This window comes from Dreissena polymorpha, chromosome 6 (assembly GCF_020536995.1).
Source record: "Dreissena polymorpha isolate Duluth1 chromosome 6, UMN_Dpol_1.0, whole genome shotgun sequence".
Classification (NCBI taxonomy): Eukaryota; Metazoa; Mollusca; class Bivalvia; order Myida; family Dreissenidae; genus Dreissena; species Dreissena polymorpha.
In genome coordinates this window covers 17,920,577-17,946,411 of record NC_068360.1, presented here as the reverse complement: position 1 = coordinate 17,946,411, position 25,835 = coordinate 17,920,577, and the positions used below count along the sequence as shown (strand labels likewise).

Here is a 25,835-nt window from a genome sequence, read left to right as displayed (position 1 = left end):
GAGCTATCGCTCAGGTGAGCTAAAAATGACGCTCAAACATTTAAGTACGACCTTAAGCATGAGCGATTATTGTTGACACATGCCTCCTACACATGCTCTGAATGTCCTCAACATTTGACGCAAGATTTATGAAAATCCGTCGAAAAGTATAGCAGATAAGGAACGGAAGCGATAGCTTTATGAAAGACTGGGTTACGGACAGACAAAATGAATTTCATCTTGTATAGGGTGATTAAAAACACTATCATTAAAGAATACTCTAAATGTCTGTTGCGTTCCATTCAAAACCATCACGACAACGAGAGCATTAAAACGTTCATATTTCATTGTAGCGCCTCTTGTGAAATAGAACTATAAACAACCAACAACTTGACTATTTTGTCCTAGAACCATACTGCTATCATATTAGTTGGTAATACTCATTACACAGTATATAATAAAGGTCAAGTAGTATGTGGGGCAGTTACATCAGGGTTTTTACCCACTTTTTGGGAAGATAGCCCATGGCTTTGGAATTGGGAATTGTATCGGCATTTTCATGTAATTGGGAAAATAAATTCATTAGCCTTTTTTTCCACACGAAAAGTTCACAGATAAGCGAAATACTTAAATTGATATAACTCTTTATAATCATTAAAGTTAAAAGAACAAAATCATATAATACTTTGTAAGATGTAATTGAATTAAAATTGAGATAAAATACAAAAGACACTTCCTTCTAAAAAAAAAATATTTTTTTTTGTTGGAAATTGGGAATTTTTTGCCACATTTTGGGAAAAAAGTATACTTTTTGGGATTGGGAACATAGCCGAATTTCGGCTATAAAATCGGGCCAAAAAAAAAACCTGCATCAGAACAAATACAAGTAAAACAAATCTTTTGCATCGTAATGTTTATTTTCTATTCTAAATTAAATGTACAATACACAGAATATTATTAACTGACTTTTCTTAAAATTACAAACAAGTGTCCGTCAGTACTGATACTTTCAAACTAAAGAATGACAAACAAATTTAAGTAACACACAGTCACTTCATTCATCGTGTTATCATTGAACATATTAAAACTAGTGACAGTCTAACTGCATACACAACAATTGGAATGCAAGACTTTAAAAGGTATGATTATATGACTATTCAGCACCAATGACCTTTATGGTCAAAACTAAATGCACACACTGGACTCAAATATGTAAAGTTGGCAATTGGTTTAACAATAACTGACATCTTTTCAATAATAATTGTATGCTTAACTTTCATAAAACAAGACCATCCTACGGTACAAGGCGTTGGAATCTGCAACATTATGACACAAACATATTATGTTGATAATTTCTGATAAGATAGTGTCAATCTAAAGGAAAATTCCAACTCCCTTTGATTCATTCTTCACACAGTGGTTTTATACAATATTTTACAAAGCTATCCTGAAAAGAATCTCTGATCAACTGATTGCAACGGCTATATAATATAGAGATTTCAAAATGAAATTACTAAATCTATCTTGAGACAGCATTTGGCAAGTGAAGTAATACTAATTGTTACAAATATACAAAAAAAAATTGGCTTTATTTTTGTTATACTGTCCCGGCTTCTCATGTTCAACTTAAAATTCAATCATATGAACAACACCTCGTCACTGTTACTCAATGTTCTGGCACAAAAATACCATTTTTCATTGAATGACTCACTGTCACCAACATACAAAACATTGAAAATTAAAGTACAAACAAAGGGTTTCTTTATCATAAATTCCATTCATAGATCTAAAAAAACTATTATTTCGCCACACTTAACAAATTCGGATAGAGAAACATCACCCTTTCATTGGTTCCCCCATCACAAATCAAATCTTCCAATTTCACATAGTACTTGTGAGCCTTTAGGTGGGCATTTAGACTTTCCTGATCCATTTCTTCACAGCACTCCATACACGTGTAGTTCCCATGGGTCTCCCTATGTTTAAAATACTCCGTTTCATTCGAGAAGTCCTGGAAACAAACTCCGCACTGATAGAAGTTCTGATGCTCGCGTCGATGTAAAAACATCTTCTCATCGGATCGGAAATCCCTTCTGCACACGTCGCAAAAGTACATTCGCAAGTTGGTGTTTTTTGAGAGCAGCGTAGAACAGATGTGCGATTTCAGCTCTACAGGATCGGCAACATACCTCGTACAAAACTGGCACTTAAGTGATGTTTTTATGATGTGAACCTCACGATGCCTTCGCAAGTCACTAAAGCTGGAAAAGCTTCGAGAGCAAAGGTCACACTTTCGTAATTTCTCCATCATATGAAGGTACTGATGTTCAGCTAACAGTGTTTTACTGGAGAAGCAAGTCTTACACTCCACACATTGGTATTGGACTATGAACTCGGAGGCATGCGCTTCCTTCTTGTGCTGATTCAGCGATATTCGTGAGCTAAAAACCCTGGAACACTTTGGAACATTGCATGCGAACAGCTCTGCATTCATATGCTGACTTTGTACATGCACATCCAACTGTTGTCTCGTAGGTGCCTTGAAGCTACATCCTTTATACACACAATTCGCCGACTGCTTGGTAGCAGATTGATCCGCATTATGAACCTTGATTCGATGTTCGCCGAGCTCCACCCAAGAGTTAAAATTAGCACCGCACAATGTGCATGATGGGGCGGTACAGGAAAGCAGGTGAACCTTCAACTCAGCCTCTGTCTGGAAAGATGACCTACATGTTTTACAGTTAAATACACAGGAAAGCAGGTGAACCTTCAATTCAGCCTGGGTCTTGAAAGAAGACTTACACGTTTTACATGTAAATACGCAGGTAAGCTGATGAACCTGAAACTCAGCCTGGGTCTGGAAAGAAGACTTACATGTGTTACAGTTAAATAAAACACCCTTGTTATGCTTCATCTTTTTATGCTCCAGATACGCAAAGCGGTTGGTGAGAACGAACCCGCATATCTCACATCGGAATGTCTCCATGGGTGACAGTCCAGTCTTTCGATCTGCCGAGTGCTTGCTCTCCTGATGCTGCAGGAACTGGGTGGCAGTGCTAAAGAACAATCCACACACCCCACACTCAAACAGCCCCTTGATAGCTTGATAGACAGACCCCCGGGCAGGAGAAGGAAGCCTGGGGGCTACTGGGGACACTTGCTTAAGGCCCTGTTTTGGCTGAGCCTGAGCAATGGGCTTGTTATTCAGATACTGAAGGTTCATCCCCGGCAACAGCTTCTGCAGCGCCATGGCGTAGGTCAGTGGCATCTGGGCGGGCGTAACCCCGCCTGCTTGGCCTGGCGACCGACTGTTTGTCCGGGAACGTTTGCGTTTTGGGGAGTCCAGGTCTATCATGTGGTCTTCAGCCTCTTCTGAGCTGTTTTCAGCATCGTAGTCCTCATCCTCAGTATCCTCCACCTCTTCAACGTAACTCACCTGAAACAAACATGTAACACTGCAGAAGTTTTTCACCACTTTAGGAATGGATTCGGCTCTCTTGGACTTGGACAAATCGCGTTATCAGTAAAATTTGGGAAATACGTTTGCAATGTAGTAGTTCTTATTACTTTCCCACTCAGATAAACATTTTGACGCGCTTGTAGTCCCTTATAATAAATTAAATTACTTTTAGACCTTTCTAAATAAATTCAAATTTTAAAGGCTTAGTTTTGAAACCCTAAGATACTGATGAGCAACAAACAGCATGAGTTGCTTGCAGGCTGTTCTGGTATCATGCTGGTTGCATATAGCCTTTTTCACTTTATGTTTGAGTGGGAAAGGCTTTAAAAGCCAAATTCTGGTCTGTTATAGGGCCCATTCCTGCTGCAATACAGTGCCCCTTATCACAACTTCTGTTATCACAAACATTTTTTGTTGTTATTATCATAGATTCCATTAAGACCGTTTCAAAGCTTCATGTTAAAAGACAATAAGTAAACAGAAAACAACTGTTCCAAAAAAATATCAAATGTTGATACAATGTTTATTTTAAGTCAAAAAGCACTGATTCCTAACAGGGTTTCCCCAAAATAGGGGCCACAATTAACCCTATTTGAGCGATGTGGTCTTTCATCAAGGTACCTTTAATCAATCTGCATATTGCTAAATCATATTCATAAACTTTTAAGTCATCATGAGTAATGCTTCTAGCAAATCATGCCAATATGAATATCTATTATATTTAGCATCCATAAACTTAAGAATTACATGTATAGAGTGAAAACTTTTGTAAATCAAAAAAAATATGATGATCTGTTTAAAACAAGCAGGATGTAATCGGCTAGTGTTAAAAAGTTTTAATAATTTGCTTATTTAAGGTTTTAATCAATTATGATGAGTGTTGAGTGTACAGAATATTTACATTTGACATTGAACATTTGCACAAATATATGGAATTTCTATAGATATTACAAGATCAGGGTGCAGGTTCACGTGACATTGTGGGGTTCACAATTAAACTTTAATGGCTGTAAACATGGTGTGCTTACATTCTTTCCAGGCCATGTATAAACCCCTGATAACTCCGTTGATCCTGCACCCATTTCTTTCTTGGCAAGTCCAGAGGAACATGTGGGTGCAGCAACCCTGCTTTTCTACTCTAAATATTTACCTAATAGATATATAATTATGTGAAGCATATAACTCCAATCATTGCTGGCATTATATTGGCATTAAAATACCTTTTTTCTTGTGCGAAGACGTTTCCTGGAGTAGAACTCTTCCTCTAATTTGGCTTCCACCACTTTCTCAGTGCTTTCCAACGGTTTAGACATTCCTGGAGATAAATTCAGGATTGCCGTATTACAGACAGTAGCACCGCATGCATATTGTCAGGTTTCGAGTAAGTCAACATAAGCTAACTCAATACTAACACAGATAAGTAAGCTTTATGCCCTCGGCTGAACATAAATGCATTCCAAACAACCACATGGAACACACATAAATATACAAAAACAGGTGAAATAGCCAATGGATATGTAATCATATACATGCGCCACGTAAAAGCAGTTTAAAAATACTGAACATACACATGAGCTATTTATTTGTGCAAACTTAACATAAACATTTGAATGTATTAAAAGATGTGCCGGAAAGCAGATGAACTAAGTAGTTCCAAATAAGCATTGCCCTCTCAATTTAACTGAAACACAGAACAACACAAGGCTAAACATTTCTGTGGACTAGGGCTGTAACGATACATTCGAATTACTCGAATACGGCTGTGGACGAATTGTATTTGTTATTCGCCACCTCCCGAACCGAATATTTGGCGAATACAAACAACGTGGTTTTGAGTTTGAAAGTTGAATCATCTTATCTTACCTTTCAAATGAAGGTTCATACAATAAACCCCTATATTTAAATGTTGTTCTCCTTTATTCCGGCATTTTTCATCATGTTTACCCCACCCACTATGTTACACAGTGAGATTATCAACAATAATGGTGGGCACCGGTTGAATATTTACTACATTGAATTGAAAAATCTTTCGATGATTGTTTAATGTTTATTTAGGCAAATACGAGTGCTTTGATGCTCAAACACACACACAAAAGATTGGCAGATGGAATTTTTTTTTTGTTTATCTTTACGCCAATGATGGTGCAACTTATCAACAAACATGGAGCCTAGTCACAAAGGGAATGCTATTGATATTGTTGACCTGCCTGCCAAATACACGTCGTTTGTCTGGCGCTGTGTTCAAAGTTTAAGCAGTTCTAGTCAGTGTTTTGTTATTTCAAAGAGTTATATTTCATATTTTCAGTATTCAATGATACTCAATTAATCAAATTGACAAATACCCATAGTTTCATACTATATAATGTCATGTCAAGTTGTCAGTATTACTTTTGTTCATTGAAATTCATATTCATGAATAAATATTTGTATTCGCCAACCTGTATTCGTTTTCATTACCTAATGTATTCGTTACAGCCCTACTGTAAACAGTAGCTATATCAATCGCTAAAAAATAATTCATTTTCTTAAAAGAAGCACTCTTAATCAGGCTTAGATATGTTTTAACACCTATAACAACTTTGCTATAGGATGGGTGATTACAAAAACACTTTCCTGGACACAAGAACGCGCCCCCTTGAAACGGAAAAGCCTAGTTTAGGGAAAGGGCTCAGCCTTCAATTTTGGAGAATAATTTATATCAACAAAACCGACAAAGAGTTTTCTAGGTAAACTTCGTTCAAATGTGAAATATTGCAAAAGTATTCATAAAATTAGAGATTTGGGCCACATATATTTGACCTCTGACCTTGAAGGATGACATTGACCTTGACCTATCACCACTGAAAATGTGCTGCTCCAAGAGATACACATGCATGCCAAATATCAAGTTGCTATCTTCAATAGTGCAAAAGAACTCATAAAATGAGCGATTTTGGCCACATATATTTGACATCTGACCTTGAAGGATGACCTTGACCTTGTCCTTTCACCACTCAAAATGTGCAGCTCCATGAGATACACATGCATGCCAAATATCAAGTTGCTATCTTGAATATTGAAATACTGCAAAAGTGTACATTAAATGAGCGATTTTGACCCACATATTTGACCTTTTACCTTGGAGGATGACCTTGACCTTTCACCACTCAAAATGTGCAGCTCCATGAGATACATATGCATGCCAAATATCAAGTTGCTATCTTCAATATTGCAAAAGTTATTGCAAATGTTAAAGTTGGCGCAAACCAACCAACCAACCAACAGACAGGGCAAAAACAATATGTCCCCCACTACTATAGTGGGGGACATAAAAACATGCATCCTTAAAACAATGTGTCTTTTTTTGCCTATGATAAAGAAGGAAGATATAGTGGGTAATTAGCACTTTTCTCAGACCAGTGTTTTGTGTCCTCCTTAAAGAAAGACACAATTTTGAAAAGTTTGCGACTCAAATATTCACAATTTTGAGAAGATTGTAACTTAAACTTTTTCACAATTTTGAAAAGTTTGTGACTCATGTTTTGACGAATTGAAGGGCTAAAGGCCATTTCACAAAGATGAAAAAAAAGGCCAACAGACTGTTCTTATGCCTACCAGGTTTGAGGTTGAGGAAGGAAAGGAAGGACTGCTGATGAGGATCCTCCTCCTCCTCCTCCTCCTGGGGCCCTCGCTCCTCACTGCCCTTCATGGATGACCTTGAGTGACCGTCACCCTCACTGCAATCCTCGCCATTCTCCAACATTGGACTGTTGTCTTCGTCACCTTGAGTTGGGCTGGATAAATATACAGAAATTTGTCTATGAGAATACTTGGTAAATTATGAGTATGCAAGACTTCTAGACAAGTCTCATTATCATTTATATGCCTGTGGACAATGTCTGGTTAAGCCCCTTGTCAAGAACGCTTGTAATTATTTATACAAGCTGTACAAGCTATACAACCTTCAATTCTGCACAAAAGGACTTCAAAGTAACGCACCTTCGCAACATGGAGAACAATTGTGATAAATTATTAAACAATTTAATGATTGATGATGAAGTTACTGTTTGGACAAGCAGTACATAAATTATGGCAAAATTTGGTTATTGACCTTTGTGTGTGACATTGACATCTCAGCAACTGAGACAGGCCTTACATGAAACATGCTGTTTGTAGAAGATAAACATATTTGGAACACTTGATTAGTCCAACCCGTAGCACATGATTAAGCTACGGGTTGGACAAGATGCATGATTGCTGGACATAAGTGTGATATTGACTTTTGTCATAGGGAGACAGGTGCTAAATGTGACAAGCCATCTCCTTTGGGTGGACATTTTTATCAAGATTTCTAAAGTTGTTTTGCTATATTTGCATATTAAAATGCGATCCCTGGGGTGGTCATCTTTGACCCAAGCAGAATGATTTGAATAAACTTGTAGAGAACATTCAGATGATTTTACATACCAAAATATGAAAGCACTGAATGCACCCTTCTGTTTCAGGCAATAACAATTGTTTAAGCATTCCTTATATAAATCTATGTAAAACTTGTAACTTCCGTGGAGGGGCCTGTTTTGAACCCAGAGACATTATTTTACTTAATTTGTAGAATACCTCTACACAATGCTTACACAAAATATGAGAGCATGTGATTTGCCATTTCGAACAAGAATATTGTTAAAGGGTTTCCCTAAAATTTCGATCTAAAACTGGTGACACCTGGGGTGGGGCTAGTTTTCACCACAGTGGAATAGTTTAAACAAACCTTGTGCAGGACCACAATACAATGCCAATAACAAATATTTAACCTCTGGGTTTGCGATTTTAAAGGAAACTTCTTTTAACAGTATTCCTTTTAAATACCCTTGTTTGGGCTCCTTGATCTATTTATCATATAGGACCATGCAAGGAACATTCCTGTTAATTTTTGTAAAACTCGGCTATGCAGTTCATAAGCAGATGTCATTTTAAGAAAAATTTGATGTGCTGGCACATGTCACAAATGTAAAACACAGAACAATGACGGACATCACTGTCTCCAAATAGTCACCATGAGTATGTTGAGCTTACATGTAGGTGAGCATATAACACTATTCTTTAAAAAAACTCAAAACATGAATGTCTAAATGTATATAAAATCCTTTTACATGGATCATCTTTTACCATATTACTTGTAGTTCTAAAAGTGTCATACCTATCTTTACTGTCTTCATTGCTGTTAGACTTGCCTGACCACATCCTCATCTTAGGTCTTGGTAAACTTTTATACTTGTTTTTGGTTTCTGAAGATTTTGGTGGTCCCGTTTTCTTCAAAAAATAATTTACATGTCATACACATGCAAAATGCAGACTGTTTAAAGAGGTTGTACATATATAATTGTTATTTACAGGTGACATGACATAAAATACCTATATGTAAATAGGTGTGCATGGGCATGGTGGTAAAATACAATTAAGACTGATCTTACACACATATATGATTTACTATGATTGACTTTGTGTTAAGCTTATCATAAAGTGGAATGTATGAACGTTAATGCAGTACTTGACAGATTTGTTTTTTACCTTCATGTCATGTACATGTGAAAAATTCATGAAATGTTTCGCAGGCTTTACCCTAGGGAAGTATGGTTATATGTATAAATAACTCAGTATACTACCATAGTTGCTGGACATGACAATAATTCAGCATAAAAATAATCAGAGTTGTTTGGGCCCCATCCCAATCTAAAAAATACCAATTTTTCGCAAATGAAAGGCCTATTAATCAAAACCAAATGTTTACACAAATTGTTTTGAATACCAAACATCATCTCCATGTCCATGTACATCTCAATCACAATGACCCCAGCCCTGTTCCCAAAATGGTGAAAAAAATACAAGGGTATTTACATACCTCTGTCATTGCCATCTCACTACTCTCTTCTCCGGCTGCATCAGCAGAACTTTCAACTGCATCATCAGCGCATTCCATCTTCAACTCCACTGCTTTCACATCCTCCGTAACAGTGTATTCAGCTTCACTATTGTTCCCTTCATCATATCCTGTCTTACTGTAACTATCATCTTCACTTTGCCTGGTTTTACTATTACAGTAATCATATCCACTTTCAATTTTACTATCTGTTCTATCAAAATCATCTACCCTGCTGTTACTGTCTTCAAAATTTTCTCCCATGCTTTTCTTGTCAGCTTCATTAAGTCTTTCATCAGTGTAAGTTGTATGGTTTTCAGTTTTGGTTTGGTTTTCACCTCCATTTACCAATTTGCTCTTCTCCTGAAAACATGACATATCAATTAGATTCTTTAATTATACTCTCATTTTATTATTATTCATTATTTGCTACAATATCAGGGAAAGATACAGGATAACAAATGGTACAGTAGGAAGTTAAATAAATGAGTCGCGTTCTGAGAAAACTGGGCATAATGCAAGTGCGTAAAGTGACGTCTCAGATTAGCCTGTGCAGTGTGCACAGGCTAATCAGGGAAGACACTTCGCTTTTAAGACATTTTTCGTTTCAATGAAGTCTCTTCTTTGAAAAAAATCCAATTTAGGTGGAAAGTGTCATCCCTGATTAGCCTGTGCGAACTGCACAGGCTAATCTGGGCCAACACTTTACTATGCACATGCATTATGCCCAGTTTTTTCAGAACAAGACTCAAATAATAACAGGTTGGAAAGCTTTACAACTGCAATGACATTTTTTTATGATTCCATAAATTCTAAGAATTGATATTTCCCTAAAGATCGCTAGGTCGTTGGCTACTTGGGTCTTTGCCACACAGCAAGGTAACATTTATGGGACTTTTTTCTGAACGCGTGTTAAAGTATAAAAACTTTATTTTTCATTAAATCTTTACTAAACTTGCTGATATTTTGTATAGCAATACAGTCTGATACATCATTCAAAATGATATATATTTAAAAAGGTTTTAATTTACATTTATTGCCCCTTTTTCTTGAAAAAAAGAACACAATTTAAATGAAGGCTTCAGGATACTAGGGTCTTTGATTCCACAACCAAAGGTAATTTGTGGTACCATGTTCCTTGCGTTTTTCACATGTTTGCCGAATATTTTGCAGGTTTGTTATTTGGTCAGAAACTTAATTTCTACGAAGGTTATCCTCAAAATATTAGGTGTCAATACTTTTGCTGTGGGTATGAAAGACAATTACTTTCCATTGAAATGTTGTGTAAGAGCCTTTTTTGCCAAAATAGAAGGCAAAGTTGACTTGTAATCATTGAACAACAGGGTCTTTGCGTCCACCTTAATTGCTTATTTTTGGAACATGTTTTGTTGTAATGTTTCTGAAAGAAACATTTTTACTGCGTACCATATTTTGCAACTTGACTCCACAAAATGTGTTTGTTATATGATTATGTTTCTTTTCCAAACAGTTGCACGAAATTAATATGCCATCTAAAGTGTCAGTACTTGAGTGTGTTGATTTAATATTAACTTAAAATTTTTCATTGCATATAGCCATACAATCTTAGAAACCATAGTTATATGCCTCATATATATTGTTTAGGCCCCATTTGACCATGTGCATTTGAGTAATTGCCCTTATTGCTTCCACAAAAGCTGGTCACTCAGTGCATTTGATCATCACCAAATTATTAGAGCATATTGTTCTATAAGTTAACTGTTTTCATAAAAAAATATGAGTAACATTAGAACAAAGTTGTTTTTATATTTCTCATTGTCTGGAAAATTAATAGATCGGATTTATAGGATTAAGTTTTTATTTTAAACCTCAAAATATAGCAAAATGTTTATTCATTAAGGTAAGAATGAATGGCAATCTATTTTAAAATCAATGGTTGTGTTTTTTAACCATTTTTGGAATGGGGCCAGGTCCCTTTGGATTGGGAAAAATCATGGCACTTCGACTTAAATTGGGACATTATAGTGTTTTTGTTATATTGCTAACAAATGCTTCAATATAATATTTACTAAGGTTCCAGTTATAAAGCTGGATGGGAGTTTTGACACCTTAAATTGGGAATTTTTAGGTCCCAACAGGGAGAAAAATATGTATATCATTCCACTGGGAATGTTGGGCAGTTAACCGGCTCTGAATTTGAACAAAAAATAATCTGATCTAGTTTTACCTTTGATCTTAATGTTTTACCTTGTTCAGACATATATCTGGTTTTATGTGTATCAAATCATCTGATATTGTTTAACATTTATGCCAAATTATTTCAAAATCCGTTCAAAGTATTGAGGAAAGTCTGGACAAGCTCTATGTTACCATCAAAATGCTCTTTTTCAACTTTTTATCATGAAATATTACCTTGACCTTAAAGTCAGCTATCTGGTATTTGTAACACATCATCTAACATTGAGTATTTTTTAAGCCAAGTTATTTAAATTTATTTAAAATATGACATTAACTGTAGAAATTTGTCTTGAGTGTTTAACTTGCATGATGTATCAGAGAAATATACTCTTACCCTTAACATGGGATCACCAAAATTCTTCAATTTTAAACTGATCAAGAAAATTTCAAAACTATTTGCAAAAGTGTCTTGGCAATGAAAGGGATTCATTTTCCTAAAAAGAGAAAAAAAACATCACCCATTATTTATGTAATGGCTGCACAATTTGGCTAAATTTGCCCCAGGCTCTGGTAGTTGATAGACTTACAGAGACGGCAGAACTGTTGTCCTCATCTCCAATAGACTTGTGACTAGGTGTGAGTTCAAAGTCATCGGTCTGTTCATGCTCTGGGGTGCGCAGCACACCATCCTCATCATTACCTAGAGGTGAAATTGAAAGCATTTAAATATAGATACAGTGTCACAGATGAATTGCTGAAAATAATTTGTTTTCCAGCATCTATTATTTTAACAAGCAAATTCGTTGAATTGATATCCCCCGGCAATATGCTCCTAACACAAAAGTTTTCTGGACGGATGGGCAATGCCCTTTGACCTCAATGTGTGACCTTGACCTTAGCCCCTAAGATTATGGGTGTTGAATGTGTAGCACCCCCAGATGATTGAGAACAACTATGGCAAGTTTCATGGCTCTGGCTCAAGTGTTAATGGAGATAAAGCTGTAAGATTAAATTAAAAAGCATTGTTTCAAGATACAAAGGGCCATAACTCAGTTATTAACAGATGGAGTACAATGCCATTTGGCGTGAATCATCCTCATATCAATATATATACTTCCAAGATATGGCTCCGAACGGATGGACGGAAAGACGGACAACGCCAAAACAATATCCCTAAGCCTCTGCTGGGGGATAATTAACATATAGGTGTGACATTGTAATGATTTTTTGCCCAAAATTACAGCCTCTTACAGGCTGTTTCCAAATTGCAAAAAGTTTTTAAAAAGGCCGTTTCTCAATGGCAAAAAGTAACATTTTTCCCTAAAATTTGACCAAAATTTCCCCAAAATATGCTTTACTTTTCCAATAAACTCAAAATTTAGTTCATTGAGTATATTATACAGCAATTAAATTAATAGCACTTTATAATATAAATTTTAGAAAACAGATGATCATGCACTTAAAAACAACTGGTATAATGTTATTTATAATAATATTAATAATGATTCATTTTTCCCAATGTCATGGTCGCACTTTTTTTGCTGATCAAAAAGGCACCAGTGATTTTTTTTGCCTTTTTTTTGTTACAGCCTGTGGCTTTTGGATTGGGAAAATTAACGCGCAAAACCATGAAATTGGGAAAAATAGCGCGATAAACCATGAAATTGGGAAACATTATAAATATGATTATAAAAACAGAATAAAAATTGCTAAGTTCATGTTTGACAGCATTTTTATATTATAAAGTGTTGCTTTCATGTCTTCTTACAACGTTTATTTAATATCCTTCCACATGCATATTAAACTTGCAATAATCTATAGATTCTTCAATATACATGTACCATTATGATTTAATCATAATCTCTTTAAGAGTATGAATTTAATTCAGGATGTTTTTTAAAGTAAAATATGATATTAGTGAAAAATTAACAAATATTAACAAACACGCTTTTGTGTTCTTGCTGTGTTAATGTTGTATTAAATCGAGCTAAAATAATACATTTTATTTGTTTACCTTTTAATATCTTGCACAATTGACATCCTCACTTCAATGCTATTTCACCAAACTATACAGCGTGACAAACATAATAAAGCAGAATATGCATATGAATCTGAATATACACAGATCCACTAACATATAAATCAAATCATGTTTGTCTCTTTCCATTTTCGAGCGGTTCTCGTCTTAAATGATTTAACTTTGTGAACTCCAATTTCCCAACACAGATTTCCGTGACGCACATTCACTGTGAAAATTTCTGATAAATATTTGTTGTTGTTCATCTCAAACATAGTATTTTGTGTTAATTGACACACAAATTGAATAATCTGCTAATAACCATGTGATATCCGCTGTTAATTTTAGTGTTATTTATCATTTTCGCTGCTCATCGCAAACTTCTCGTCTGCTTGCCGCCATCTTGGACGTGTGTAAAAACAGGCGTTAACAATCGGGATACAATGACTATCGTCGGTATCCTCCGCAATATAGAGAGAGATGTGTGGATAGCAACGTAAAATCGTATTCGGCTACATTCGCGAACATTTGTTAGTCAGTTTTCATTCGGCGAAGACTCGACAAGCTCGATCGGCACTCGTTTTACGAAATTAACGCTAGGCCTAAATGACATTGAAATGTTATTGGCTTAATTGGGAAAATTTGGTCATTTTGGGGGAAATTTTGGTCAGATTTTTGGGAAAAAACGTCATATTGTGCAATTGGGAAGCAGCCGAATATCGGCGGTAATTTTGGGCAAAAAAAATCACTGGGCACAGGCTATATGAGATAGGAAGACAGGTGTATAACACGGCATGTGATCTTATGATGGTTTATATTTTTACCTCCTTGACATTCAGCATGTCCTTAACCTTGAGCCACATTAGAAGCAACGTGAAAATGGCTTTTGCAACCAGCATAAAACAAGAACAGCCTGCGATTAACTCGCAGTCTGCTCATGTTTTGTGCTGTTTGCTGCTCATCAGTATGGATGGGTTAGAAATGAAGCCTTTAAAACTTGAATCTAGTAAGAAAGGTCTTTAATTAAATTTAAAGTTTTTTGGCAAATTTAGGTCGGAAATAATGCTCCATTCCCAACATCAAATTATTTTTTTTCCCAAATGACTTCCTAATTTCCAAATTGAAGATAAAAAACAACATGTTTAATAAATTGCAACATTTGAATTTGTTTCCCTATCCAGCTCTATAAGCTGAACCTTAGTAAATATAATATAGAAAATACTTATATAATGCATTTTTAAGAATTTGTTCATAAAAAAACCAACAGTATTTTCCAAATTTTAGTAAAAACGATGCTATCTTCCCAATCCAAACAAATACAGTCAAATAGGGATTTTTTAAATCAATACAAGTGGCAAATTTAGGAATGATTTATGGACAAAAAGGACTAAATTAAAATTATATTTTGTAGGATGTTTAAAAAATAAAGTTGAGATCTAGAGTTAAGACTTCTTTCTTTAAAAAAAATAAAAAAATTGGGGGGGGGGGGGAAATTGGGCTTCTTTTTGTGAAATTTTGGTCAGATTTATGGGAAAAAACGTGGATTTTGGGGATTGGGAAGCAGACAAAAATCGGCTGTAATTTTGAGCAAAAAAAAATTGGTCCCAGATTAGCCTGTGAAGTCCGCACAGGCTAATCAGGGATGACACTTTCCGCTTTTATGACATTTTTCGTTTAAATGAAGTCTCTTCTTAGCAAAAATCCAATATAGGTGGAAAGTGTCGTCCTTGATTAGCCTGTCCAGATTGCACAGGCTAATCTGGGACGACACTTTTCACACATGAATTAAGCCCAGTTTACTCAGAACAAGGCTCATTTGGTTTGCCTACCGTTCCCATTGGCTGGAGTGAACTTGGCAATACTGAACCCTGGGTAGTCATCTCCCGTGTCCATCAAATCATTGAAGTCTAGTAAGCCACTCTCCATTATTGAGGTCTTGTCTGCATAACACTGGACTCCGTCACTAAAATGAACAGTTCCAAACATTTTGCATATAATTCATTATTATGATACAGACCAATTCTTCATGAATGAAATTTCTGTGAATTTGAATATTTTTACTTCTAGAAATCTGACTTTCAGGGTGCAAATCCAATAGAAAAGTTGATTTATAAGTAAATGTCAAGCCTTGAGGTGTAAGTGTTAATATCATATTGATGAAATGTCCAAATCATGCAAGCTGGTGTCCAAGAAAAATAACAATGGTTTGGTGTGACGGTCAACACAGGCAAATCACATGAGGAAAAAGAATATAAGAATTCTGAAATGACTCAAGAGTTGACACAAATTTTAAATTACAACTGTAATTTCCAGCTGTTTGATTTTTGTGAAATGTATTTTTTTGCAAGGTCGTGTGCTGCGTGTGTGTGTGGGGGGGGGGGGGTGGGGGGATGAGGATGAATCTGAGTAAACCCCATATGCCTTTTATGGTGACCACCAACCAAACTCACATTCTGTCAAAAACTAGGATTGAACCGCGGTCGCCAATGTGAGAAATGCAATCTAGTAAACTAAGGTCGCTTCAAACAGACTAGCTGTTGGGCTAGCTCTTTAACAACGCAGTTAGAGTGTCTGACTACCACTCTGGAGACCCAGGTTTTAACCCCCGTTGGAGCTCACGATTGTTCACTTTAACGGCGAGGAGGTTAAGATGAACAGCAAATAAGTATATGGGTCTGAGTATAATTTAATGGTTTCCTGCTTGTGTAGCCAATGGTGCTTGTGTAGTGGATGGCGCATTGAAACATTAAGAGAGTGAGGATTGTAGTGACATAAGGTCACTTCCAACAGCCTTGCTGTTGGGCTAGCCCTTTAACCATGGGGTTTGTGGCTGACTATCACTCATGAGGTGGAGGGTTTAATCCCTTTTAGGCTTGATTGGTCATTGTCGGCTCGGCTACTCCTTTTATAAGTGTAACCCGGGTACTCTTTAGTACACTTATATGTACCCCTGGTATGGAAAATATACTGAAACGAACCTGGGAATTCAAACCCCAAATTGGTCGTAGCCGGCTTTAAAAAATAAATAATTGTGTTCATATTTTTGTCAATATTATGTAATAGGCCTCAATATTATCAAAACTCCTACTCAACAAAAGAATGTTGAGGCAGGTTTTGTTCAAAGAGATTTTTTTTATATTCTGTAGCGCATTTTAGGACAGCGGATTTTGGGTGGGAATAAAACTTGGGTACAGTCTAAATTGACCGGGTAGTTATTGGTATATTCTTCTGGGGTACATTTAAGTATACGTAAGAATGCCCGGGATACAAGTAAGTAGTACCCAAGCCGACAATGACCAATCAAGATCCTGTTGGAGCTCAGGATTTTTCACTTGAGCGTGTACCAACCACTGCGCTACCCGGAGAGCCGTTGGGCTTAGCATTTCTGGTTGTTTGTTTTGCATGGTGTACAAAATGTACAGAGATATTAGAGTATGTGCATAGTTTTCGTAATTAGTTAAAGATGTGTATCGCAAGTCTTAACTCTAGTGAAGACCAGTGCCTATACACTCTGTGCAATATTATTCTTGCAACTGATAAGTAATACAGTTGGGCTTATGTTTATCGGTTCAATAAAGCATACATTTCTGACAAAAACTCTAAAGAAATTACCATAGAGACTGATAATTTAAGCCTAAAGTTTAGGAATTTTCACACACAAAAACATGTGATTGTGACCAGTTCAGTCCCTGCCACGGTGGGCCGCACTGACTCGGTGCATCTGTCTGAGAATATATTTTTTTATTTAAAATAATGAATCTTACATTTAAATGGTAATATTTCAAGCGCTTCAATACAGGGGCCACAAGCATGGGAAACAGCGTCATTTGGCACGCCGAAGCAAGCCAACCGTGAAACGGCAACTGGGTCGAGACTCGAACCTGGTTGCGATTTATCGTAGTGTCGCCGTTATTTTGGGTCCTCTGCCAAAGTTGGAACACCCATACTTATTAATGTATTCGCTATGCAGCTATCTCTTCTAAACTTCAAAACTCGCTGTTCACATTTACATTCACAACGTCCAAATATCAAAATAATAAAGCATTAAGCAAGTACCTGCTTTGTTACAATATGGCGGAAAATCACGATAAAACCAAAAGGTTTCCAACAGTGGAAATGCGCTTTTTCAATTGGCGCTTTGTTTATAAATGGTTATCCCCGCATGATCTTCAAGCATCGGTGGTTCAGTGGTAGAATGCTCGCCTGCCACGCGGGCGGCCCGGGTTCGATTCCCGGCCGATGCACGTTTTTTAATTTGTTACTCGGATTTTTAAGTTTAGGCATCAAATTACGTTGCGCGTACTGTAATGTACCTGGCAAAAAATAAATAGTTTACGTTTATAGTTTTAAAGCAGCTAGATAATTACGAGAAAGTACCATTTAAACCTCCGCCATGTTTAAAGTTTTCAAAAATAGTTGCCCTTGTCCGCATGTTTATTGCCATTTGCTTGTTTCGTCTTGTATTATACAAGGGGCCTATACAACACACATACATTCAATATTCGTAGTTTAAAATCGGTTTACATAACGTACAACGTCTTAAAGAAGTAAACAGGGCCGTACCCAGGATTTTTTTACTAGGGGGGGGGGGGGGCCCAACCGGGGAGGGTTTGGGAGGGGTCCCCCCTCCCTATATATATACTTTTTTAATTTGTGCAAGGTGAATTTTAATGCTTATAAAAAACGTATTTTGTGATATGAATTAATGAAATATAACAAGTAAATCAGCACATTTCGGAAGTCTTAAGCTTTAAACATTGGTGTGAATTCACAACAATATTAAAAGCTTTAGATTTCCGAAACTTACAGGTTTAAACTGACGATTATCCACATCAACTCTCGTATTGCTTCCACCATTTTTTTCACAAATCAATAACGTCACAGGTTTTTTTAATCTGATTTTTTGGGAAAGACCTTGCCATTTTTTAGGAAAAAATTGCGCGAAATGCCTAATTTTTGGGGGAAATAATGAAAGTCTTAAATAATCAATTTAACATATTTTACTGTTTTCAAACAAATTCAAGGAAAGAGATAATTTAATTATACAATATTTTTCTACACTGGATCAGGTTAACTCTTTCAGTGCAGGAACCGAATTTTGAAGGCCTTTGCAAACAGTTTGGATCCAGATGAGACGCCACAGAATGTGGCGTCTCATCTGGATCCAAACTGTTTGCTATTCTGATAGTATTCTTTGAAAAAATCGAAGAAAATGCTAATTTTAGAAATTCTGCAGACGCCATTTTAGCAGACGACAAATTTCCCAGCATGCAAAGGGTTAACTTATATAATGAGATCGATTTGTTGTTTCAATTTTCATTTTTTTACCAATGAGCCATTAATAGGTTGATATTACTCAATTCTCGGTACTCAATTATTTTAAATACTGAATTCTGCCAAATTCTTATCTGTTGCTTGCCAAATTTATGAATCTGTTTTTCTTTTAAACAAACATGTCAACTATCTCATTGTAGTCTTTTTCAGTGATTTCCTTTCAAAAATTATAAATACTCAGTTTTAATACCTTTGTCAGTGTTTTTGTTCCGGTTCAAATTCAGGGCCCTATTCTCAATGCAAAAAGTATATATTGGGACTTGAAAAATTCCCAATTAAAGGTTTAAAAAAAAAACAATTAAACTTTTAGAAGGGAAAAATACGTCTAGGGCCTTCTCAAAGAAGGAAAAAACTTGAGTCGGCAATGATCAGACCATAGTCTACGACCTCCTGTAGCAGTTGCTTCCATTCGCTGCACTTATCAAAATACATGTTACATCAACCATCGATAGATCAAGCATTCATGATCACAATGGGGAACTGATCGGAGATGTGTGTACAAGGCGATAAGAAAACATTGCAAAGAGGCTTATCTCGATACGCGAGCGTTAATCCCCTTGTTTATCAGGGACAATAAAACATAGCTGCTCTTTCGTTTTGAGGGAAAGTGTACTGTGGGCCCTTGCAGAGAGAAAAAATTGCAGTGGGCCGATTATAAAAAAAAAAATCATAGTTTGACAGCCAGCTGGGGGGGGGGGGGGGGGCCCGGGCCCCTGGGCCCATGGTCTGGGTACGGGCCTGGTAAATGTAAACATATTCATTCACCTTGATCACCGGTTATTCAACGGTTGGAATAATCAATATCGATTAATGTTATTGAACACTTCGCAGTATTTAAAGGTGTACACTTGCGTATGTATATGAGCATTTACGCAGGCATTTGTGTTAGCTTTAAATGGAGACTAAAAAATTATCCTTTTTACAGTGAATAAAATGGTCGGTTAGTATTATTTATATTAAATTAATTAATTTTACACCTGGTGTAAGCAGTTGGGAAATTGTTTGGTTACCGTTCGTAATATGCAACCAAATTTAACTAAAGCCTGATTTTTGTAGTATTTATAAACAAAAAATTATCTGCATGTGTTCCCAGTCGTTGTACGTTTCAACTGTTAAAAAATGTTGTTTGTTTACTTGTTTACTTGTCTTTTTACATGTATATACATTATGATAAAGGTCAATAGCATCTAGTTTTTAAGAAAAAAAAACGAAAGCGTATCACGCGAAATCTTTTAAAACAGTGACAAATATGTGGGTCTTTGACAAATATGTGGGTCTTTGACAAATATGTGGGTCTTTGACAAACTTTATAGTTAACTTAAAGTGAGTGTACCCTCAATCAATTGTAACATCAGATTCTCCTTTGTTTAATGATAAATGAAATATCACTGAAATGTGTACGAAGCCAGGGACCTTATTGTATGAATAATGTTTTGCTTATTATCATTGAAAAATTTAACATTTTTCAATACTATATATAATATTTTCAACATTTGATTTATAGTGTCAAGAGAAACTGTGAATGCATGAACCATTATGGTGTCAAACAGTTTATTTGGAAGTGTGGTGTAGTCTATGAGAATTGGTATACCGATCAATACGAATGTATACTTAACAGTGGCGTAGCCAGACGTACCGCTACATTAAAGCTAAGGCAAACCGGGGGGGGGGGGGGGTTCACACAATTCTATCACGCCCATATATAGTGGTCTCATTACAGTGTAAGGCCGTTTGTTTGTTGTTTAATGTCTGTTTGGTTGATGTTATGAAGTGCTTTGTATTTATCTGGTCTTCTATGATACATGTGGTTCTTCTACGTTGACACAGCGTGCAAAGCGCGTATGTAGTCCTGTCATAATTTTCAGTTGCGCGCAGGTTAATACTTCGCAGAGTCTACGTAACAACGTGTACATGACGTGTCATGGTCAGGGTTATCAATCTATCCACATTCGCAGGGCACAGCAAAGCTGTGGCTATAGTTCGGAATCAATCTCCAAGCATAATTGTCGTTCCATGCTCTCCCATACAATCTCTGCAATCACAAGAAAATCCTATCAGATTTGGTAGGATTTTTTTTAAGTATTATATTATGAAAAGTAGCATCATTTACTTTTATATTTTGAAAATAGTGTTCATTAAGATTACTATTCATAAGATTAGGTTCAAAATAAAAATTAAATGACCGAAATTAAAAAAAGAGCAAAAATAACAACTGAAAATATGTGTACCACGTGGTTCGGCTATCATCACGTGGCTGGTTATAAGGCAGGGATTTGTTTCAGCTATGCTGGTTCCATTCAAATCTCTACGCGGAGGTTGCTTCGGAATAATTAAACAGCACTTTGCCGTTCTATCGATGTTTTCAAAAACAAAATCACTTGTTAAATAACTGCCGTTCAGGTATGACGGTCATAACGGAAACATCGTTGTGCTTATTGCACTAATTTTATGAACACATGCGACATTATAAAGTCGTGCGTCTTCCCAGAGTGCACCCAAACGTTGCTGCAACGTTGTATTTAGGTTGCATTCAAAAGTTGCAGTTTGGTTGTACCAATGGTGTATATGAAAGTTTTCCTGACGTTTTTTCCTGACGTTTTTTTCCAAACGTTGCTGCAACGTTGTATTTAGGTTGCATTCAAAGGCAGTATTTTTAAATTCTATTTTTTTTAATAATATAATTTAAAAAAAAAACAAAAAAACTATTCACTCTTTCGAGTATTATCGGCAGTTATGGGCATTTTCGAGTCCGTTTCCTAGAAAGAAACATTACTTGATGTCTATAGATGATCTATTGCAACGCTCCCCGAGTGGGAATCGAACCCACCAATTGCCGGATGCTAGGCGGACATCTCATCCACTACACCACTGCGACAATTGAAAGTTTTAGCCAATTTTGTTGACTATTCATTTTTGGTTGAAACTTTGAAACTAGATTCTACCATTTTAATGCAAAACACAACTTAAACAATATATTTTATCCAGCGATTTTGAGTTAAAGTTCATCTTAAGCATCTTTAAGTTTAAGCAACTGATCTTTAAAATAAAAAAAAATGAATTTCTAAAATTTACAAGAAATCATATCTTTATTGATGCTATGCAAGACCTAAATTATTATAAAGTACGACTCCTACTCGGGGAGCGTTTCATTATCTCCTATATAGACACCAAGTTCTAGTTCTTTCTAGGAAACGGACTCGACAGTGTGCATATCTGCCGATAATACTCGAAAGAGCGGTTTGCAGTAAATATTTTTTTATTTTTTTTATTTTCTTATTTAAAAAAAAAATGAATTTAAAAATACTGCGTTTGAATGCAACCTAAATACAACGTTGCAGCAACGTTTGGAAAAAACGTCGGGAAAACTTTCATATACACCATTGTGACAACCAAACTGCAACGTTTGAATGCAACCTAAATACAACGTTGCAACAACGTTTGGGTGCCCACTGGGTTTCGTCTTCGAGCGTATACCCGTTTCAAAATTGTGCAAGATTTTCTTCTTCGTAGGGAATTAAAGCTACGTTTATATTAACGAGAAGTGATAGCACTGGTTTAAAACCAAAATGAAAATTGTATTTACTTCTATGTTAATAATATTGTTTCATCACGTGTCTGGGAGTTTCTTTCAGTGTTAGTTTGTATAGTAATGGTGTTAATTTTTTTGCTTTGACACGTGCTCCGATGTTCGAACTCGTGGTTCTATTTGCCATTATTTCGCTGAAATTATTAAATAACTGGCATTATTCCGACATACAATTTTCAATTTTAGCTAATTCTACGCGACTGCTTACAGTTTTCTATAACATCTTTCATATGCGTCAGGTATCGTGTTTGCTTATGTGGGTGTGTTGAATAGCATTAATAACAACCTCATTTGTGATTTACTGCCGTATATCCGAGTCTCAAGGTGTTCGTGTATTTACAGTCACAATTGATCCGGATCGACATGTTCAGTTGTTTCTTTTTTGTATATGCCTTTTCTTGTTTGTATATGCCATGTGTAATTAAATACGCAGATGAAAAGCTATGGACACAAATGATATTTGAAATTAATATTTAATCTGACTGTTTCAATCGACCTGCTTGTTTATCAGGAAAGCTTTGATAATGTGAGCGCGAAAATTCATGTATATACATTATGACTATAATTATGAACACAAGTTAAAATAACATTATTGATAAAAAATGAACAAAACTTCAGTTCTTTAAAGTTGGGATTGTAACTACATGTTTATTATTGACTGTTCCGTTTTGTTTTGTTCCAAAGTCGCCTGTATTGTCTTTCAGGACCATGACTTACTTTTGAAAATATGACTGTCGCTGGGTCCGCCCGTCCCTACCCGGGCTACAAACCACCCACAGCGTCACCGTCTCCGCGACCTATCGCCCGTGTAAAACCCGAGGCAGCCGAAAACGCCTTTCAAGCGCGCGGCTCATTAGAGCTGACATACGGAATTTCCGGCAATAGAACCCCAAAGCCGGAACCTAAGTGCCAAGGTGCGAGCGCTAGAAGGAACTATGTCGCTGGCCAAGGTTCCGTTGGGAAGCTCATGGGCGGGAGGCCAACGCCGAGGCTGAATCTTGCGCCAACCGCCGTCCCGCGCGTGAAGCCGGAAGCCGCCGCTACCGCCGAGTTACACGCTGGCGGAAGGACCAGAGAGTTATTCCTGATGCAAGGTCAGTTGCCTCTGTCCCCACCGCCCGCACCGAGGGTTAAACCGGAAGCAGAACCTATTGCAGAGGAGCACAAGGGTGGCCGCATGGAAAAGCTTATTCACGATCCAGAGAAACTTCCGGAAACGCCCCGTGAACCGCCGAGAGTAAAACCGGAAGCTGCAAAGACTGCAGAACTGGGAGCTGGGCCTCGCATGAATAAATACATTCATAAATACGCTACGCCGCTTTCATCACGTGCTGTTCCGAGAGTAAAGCCGGAGGCGGAGGAAATCGCGCAAAGCCAAGCAGGGAAACCTATGGCAAAGCTAATAAATTCATACGGAAACAACAGTCCTTCGGCGCGTCCAATGCCGAGAATAAAACCGGAAGCAGAAGCCATTGCAGAGCCTCACAAAGGCGATCGTATGAGGTGCATAGTTCACAGCCCCAAGCGTCTTCCCAGCACTGCACGCCCGGCGCCGCGCGTTACTGAGGAGGGTATAACAAATGCAGACCTTAATTCAGGAAAACAAATCCGACGTCTGTTGCACGAAAGTGAATCTCCGGGAACGCCAAGACCCGCATCACGAGTGACGGCAGATGGGGAGGAGAATTACCAGAAAGCCCAAGGTAGCCTCGGAGTTTTGTTCGCCAGGTACGGCACACTTCCGCTCTCAGCCAGAGGGCCACCACGTGTGACTTCCGCTGGTTCGGACATTGCAAGAAAAAGCATGGGTGGACGTATGTCATGGTTACTGCATGGGGGTAATCGAGGTTAAATTTTGTTAAAGCTAAGCTGGGCGACATGTTAGTAAAACTTATTCGTACACCGGATGTGACCTGTCTACCGTTAGTCCATTGCGTCTGTATATAAAGTTAAATACACTTTTTAGTTTGCAAGAACAAGGGTGAGGTTTTAAAGAATGATATATTTTTATAGATTGCACGTTTTGTTGTTATAGCTAGTTGAAGACTTAATATGCCGACTTTTGCACACATTATTTGCAAATATCCAATAACCAAGTTGCGACATTTTTGGGCATTAGAGTGAGTTGCATATAGAGTGTTGTTTGGTATACGTACACTTGCTACATACAGATCTTCAGACAAAAAGAGTATATATAAATCAACGATTGCATGTATATAGTTGTGAATAATTTGTTCAACAGATGTTCAAATTAAAATGTACAGTCAGCTGAATGTTTTCTTCAAATTGGTACATACAAAGGTTTAACTATTTGCATCAGCAGCAGCCTATTGTATAAATCTAGATAACTCTTATCCAGCGGATACCTTCTGGTTATCTTCAATTTTATGATATCTTTGTTTGGTTAGAAATTGTATAAATAAATATATCAGAATTTGCCAATGTATTTGACGTCGGTTACCTTATCCGAATAAAGGTTATCTTTTGGACTGGCTAAAGTTATTATATGTACCTGTAAACCTGACTTAACGGTCAGCTGAGAACAACGGTCACCTGTCGACAAGGGTCAGTCTGGATTCCCCCCCCCCCACCCCCCACCCACCCACCCCGACGAAAATAATGCTATATAAGTATACAATTGGCTGCTGGTATTCGCCCAATGTTCTAAGAAAATATGTATAACCTAGCATAATTTGTTCAACCGATGTGCACATTAAAATGTTTTCCAATACACCAGAAATTAGTTAGATCTTCACATTCAACTGTTTAGCTATGCATCAAGTGGTCGTCAAATGTTTAAAATCGAAACGTAAAGCGTTGTGTACGGGTTTTGTCAGATCTCCGAAACAAAAATAAAGCTTTGTTCCATGTTTTCGTCAGATCTTCACAGACAAGTAAAGTCATGCATTAGAATCACACATTTTTTTTTAAACAAGATGTGTGTCCATGCGTCACAGATGCGCTCTCATTCTACGTTTGTCTCAAAACACCACATACGTAAAAAAAACCTTTACCTTGATCTGAACATTATGCAAGTAGACATAAACTCTAAATATCAAGCAACAACATGGAAGCGTTTTGCAAATGTTTTAAAATAAAATTGTTAAGTCAAAGGCTCGTAAATTCTTAAAAAATCAATGGACCAGAAAAAAACTCGAACTTGATATGAGATAGCCTCTATAGTGGTAGCAACGCAAATGTTGACACCGCACGACGCACTACGGCCAACGGACAACATCGTGGTTAACATCGATGCAAAACGCAATGTAGTATCCATTTTCATACCCCTTAGAAAGTCAATTGAATTACCTATTAATGTAAATGTGATAACTATTTGTAGATTACACGTTTTATCTTTCGAAAAGTTTCTTGTTTATATTCCTATGCATTGGACGCGTACAAA

General features: G+C 36.8%; 3 protein-coding genes and 1 non-coding gene across 7 annotated transcripts in view; 2 read left to right on the top strand and 2 right to left on the bottom strand.

The window, feature by feature from the left end:
* Nucleotides 1-25,835, bottom strand: part of LOC127834901 (uncharacterized) — a 173,385-nt gene that overhangs the window by 106,089 nt on the left and 41,461 nt on the right. The window lies entirely within an intron of this gene.
* LOC127834881 (PR domain zinc finger protein 5-like) lies at nucleotides 888-17,602 on the bottom strand. Of its 3 annotated transcripts, none has more exons than XM_052360991.1 (8): nucleotides 17,569-17,602; nucleotides 15,342-15,475; nucleotides 12,083-12,195; nucleotides 9,321-9,701; nucleotides 8,619-8,731; nucleotides 7,037-7,215; nucleotides 4,663-4,757; nucleotides 888-3,418 (listed from the first exon to the last, which is right to left on the bottom strand). In XM_052360991.1, exons 2-8 carry the CDS (start codon nucleotides 15,436-15,438, stop codon nucleotides 1,778-1,780), a joined length of 2,619 nt encoding a protein of 872 aa, XP_052216951.1. In that variant the 5' UTR covers nucleotides 15,439-15,475; nucleotides 17,569-17,602; the 3' UTR covers nucleotides 888-1,777. The 3 variants fall into 3 exon arrangements, with proteins under 3 accessions (XP_052216951.1, XP_052216949.1, XP_052216950.1); XM_052360989.1 differs by having other exon boundaries at nucleotides 17,277-17,598; XM_052360990.1 differs by having other exon boundaries at nucleotides 17,394-17,598.
* Trnag-gcc (transfer RNA glycine (anticodon GCC)) lies at nucleotides 17,686-17,756 on the top strand. The gene has a single exon. It is a non-coding gene; the product is annotated as a tRNA-Gly (tRNA).
* Nucleotides 19,659-24,705, top strand: LOC127834896 (uncharacterized). 2 transcript variants are annotated; one of them, XM_052361017.1, is made up of 2 exons: nucleotides 19,659-19,786; nucleotides 23,137-24,705. In XM_052361017.1, the coding sequence occupies exon 2, from the start codon at nucleotides 23,160-23,162 to the stop codon at nucleotides 24,282-24,284; it is 1,125 nt and encodes a 374-aa protein (XP_052216977.1). In that variant the 5' UTR covers nucleotides 19,659-19,786; nucleotides 23,137-23,159; the 3' UTR covers nucleotides 24,285-24,705. The 2 variants fall into 2 exon arrangements, with proteins under 2 accessions (XP_052216977.1, XP_052216978.1); XM_052361018.1 differs by having other exon boundaries at nucleotides 19,678-19,782.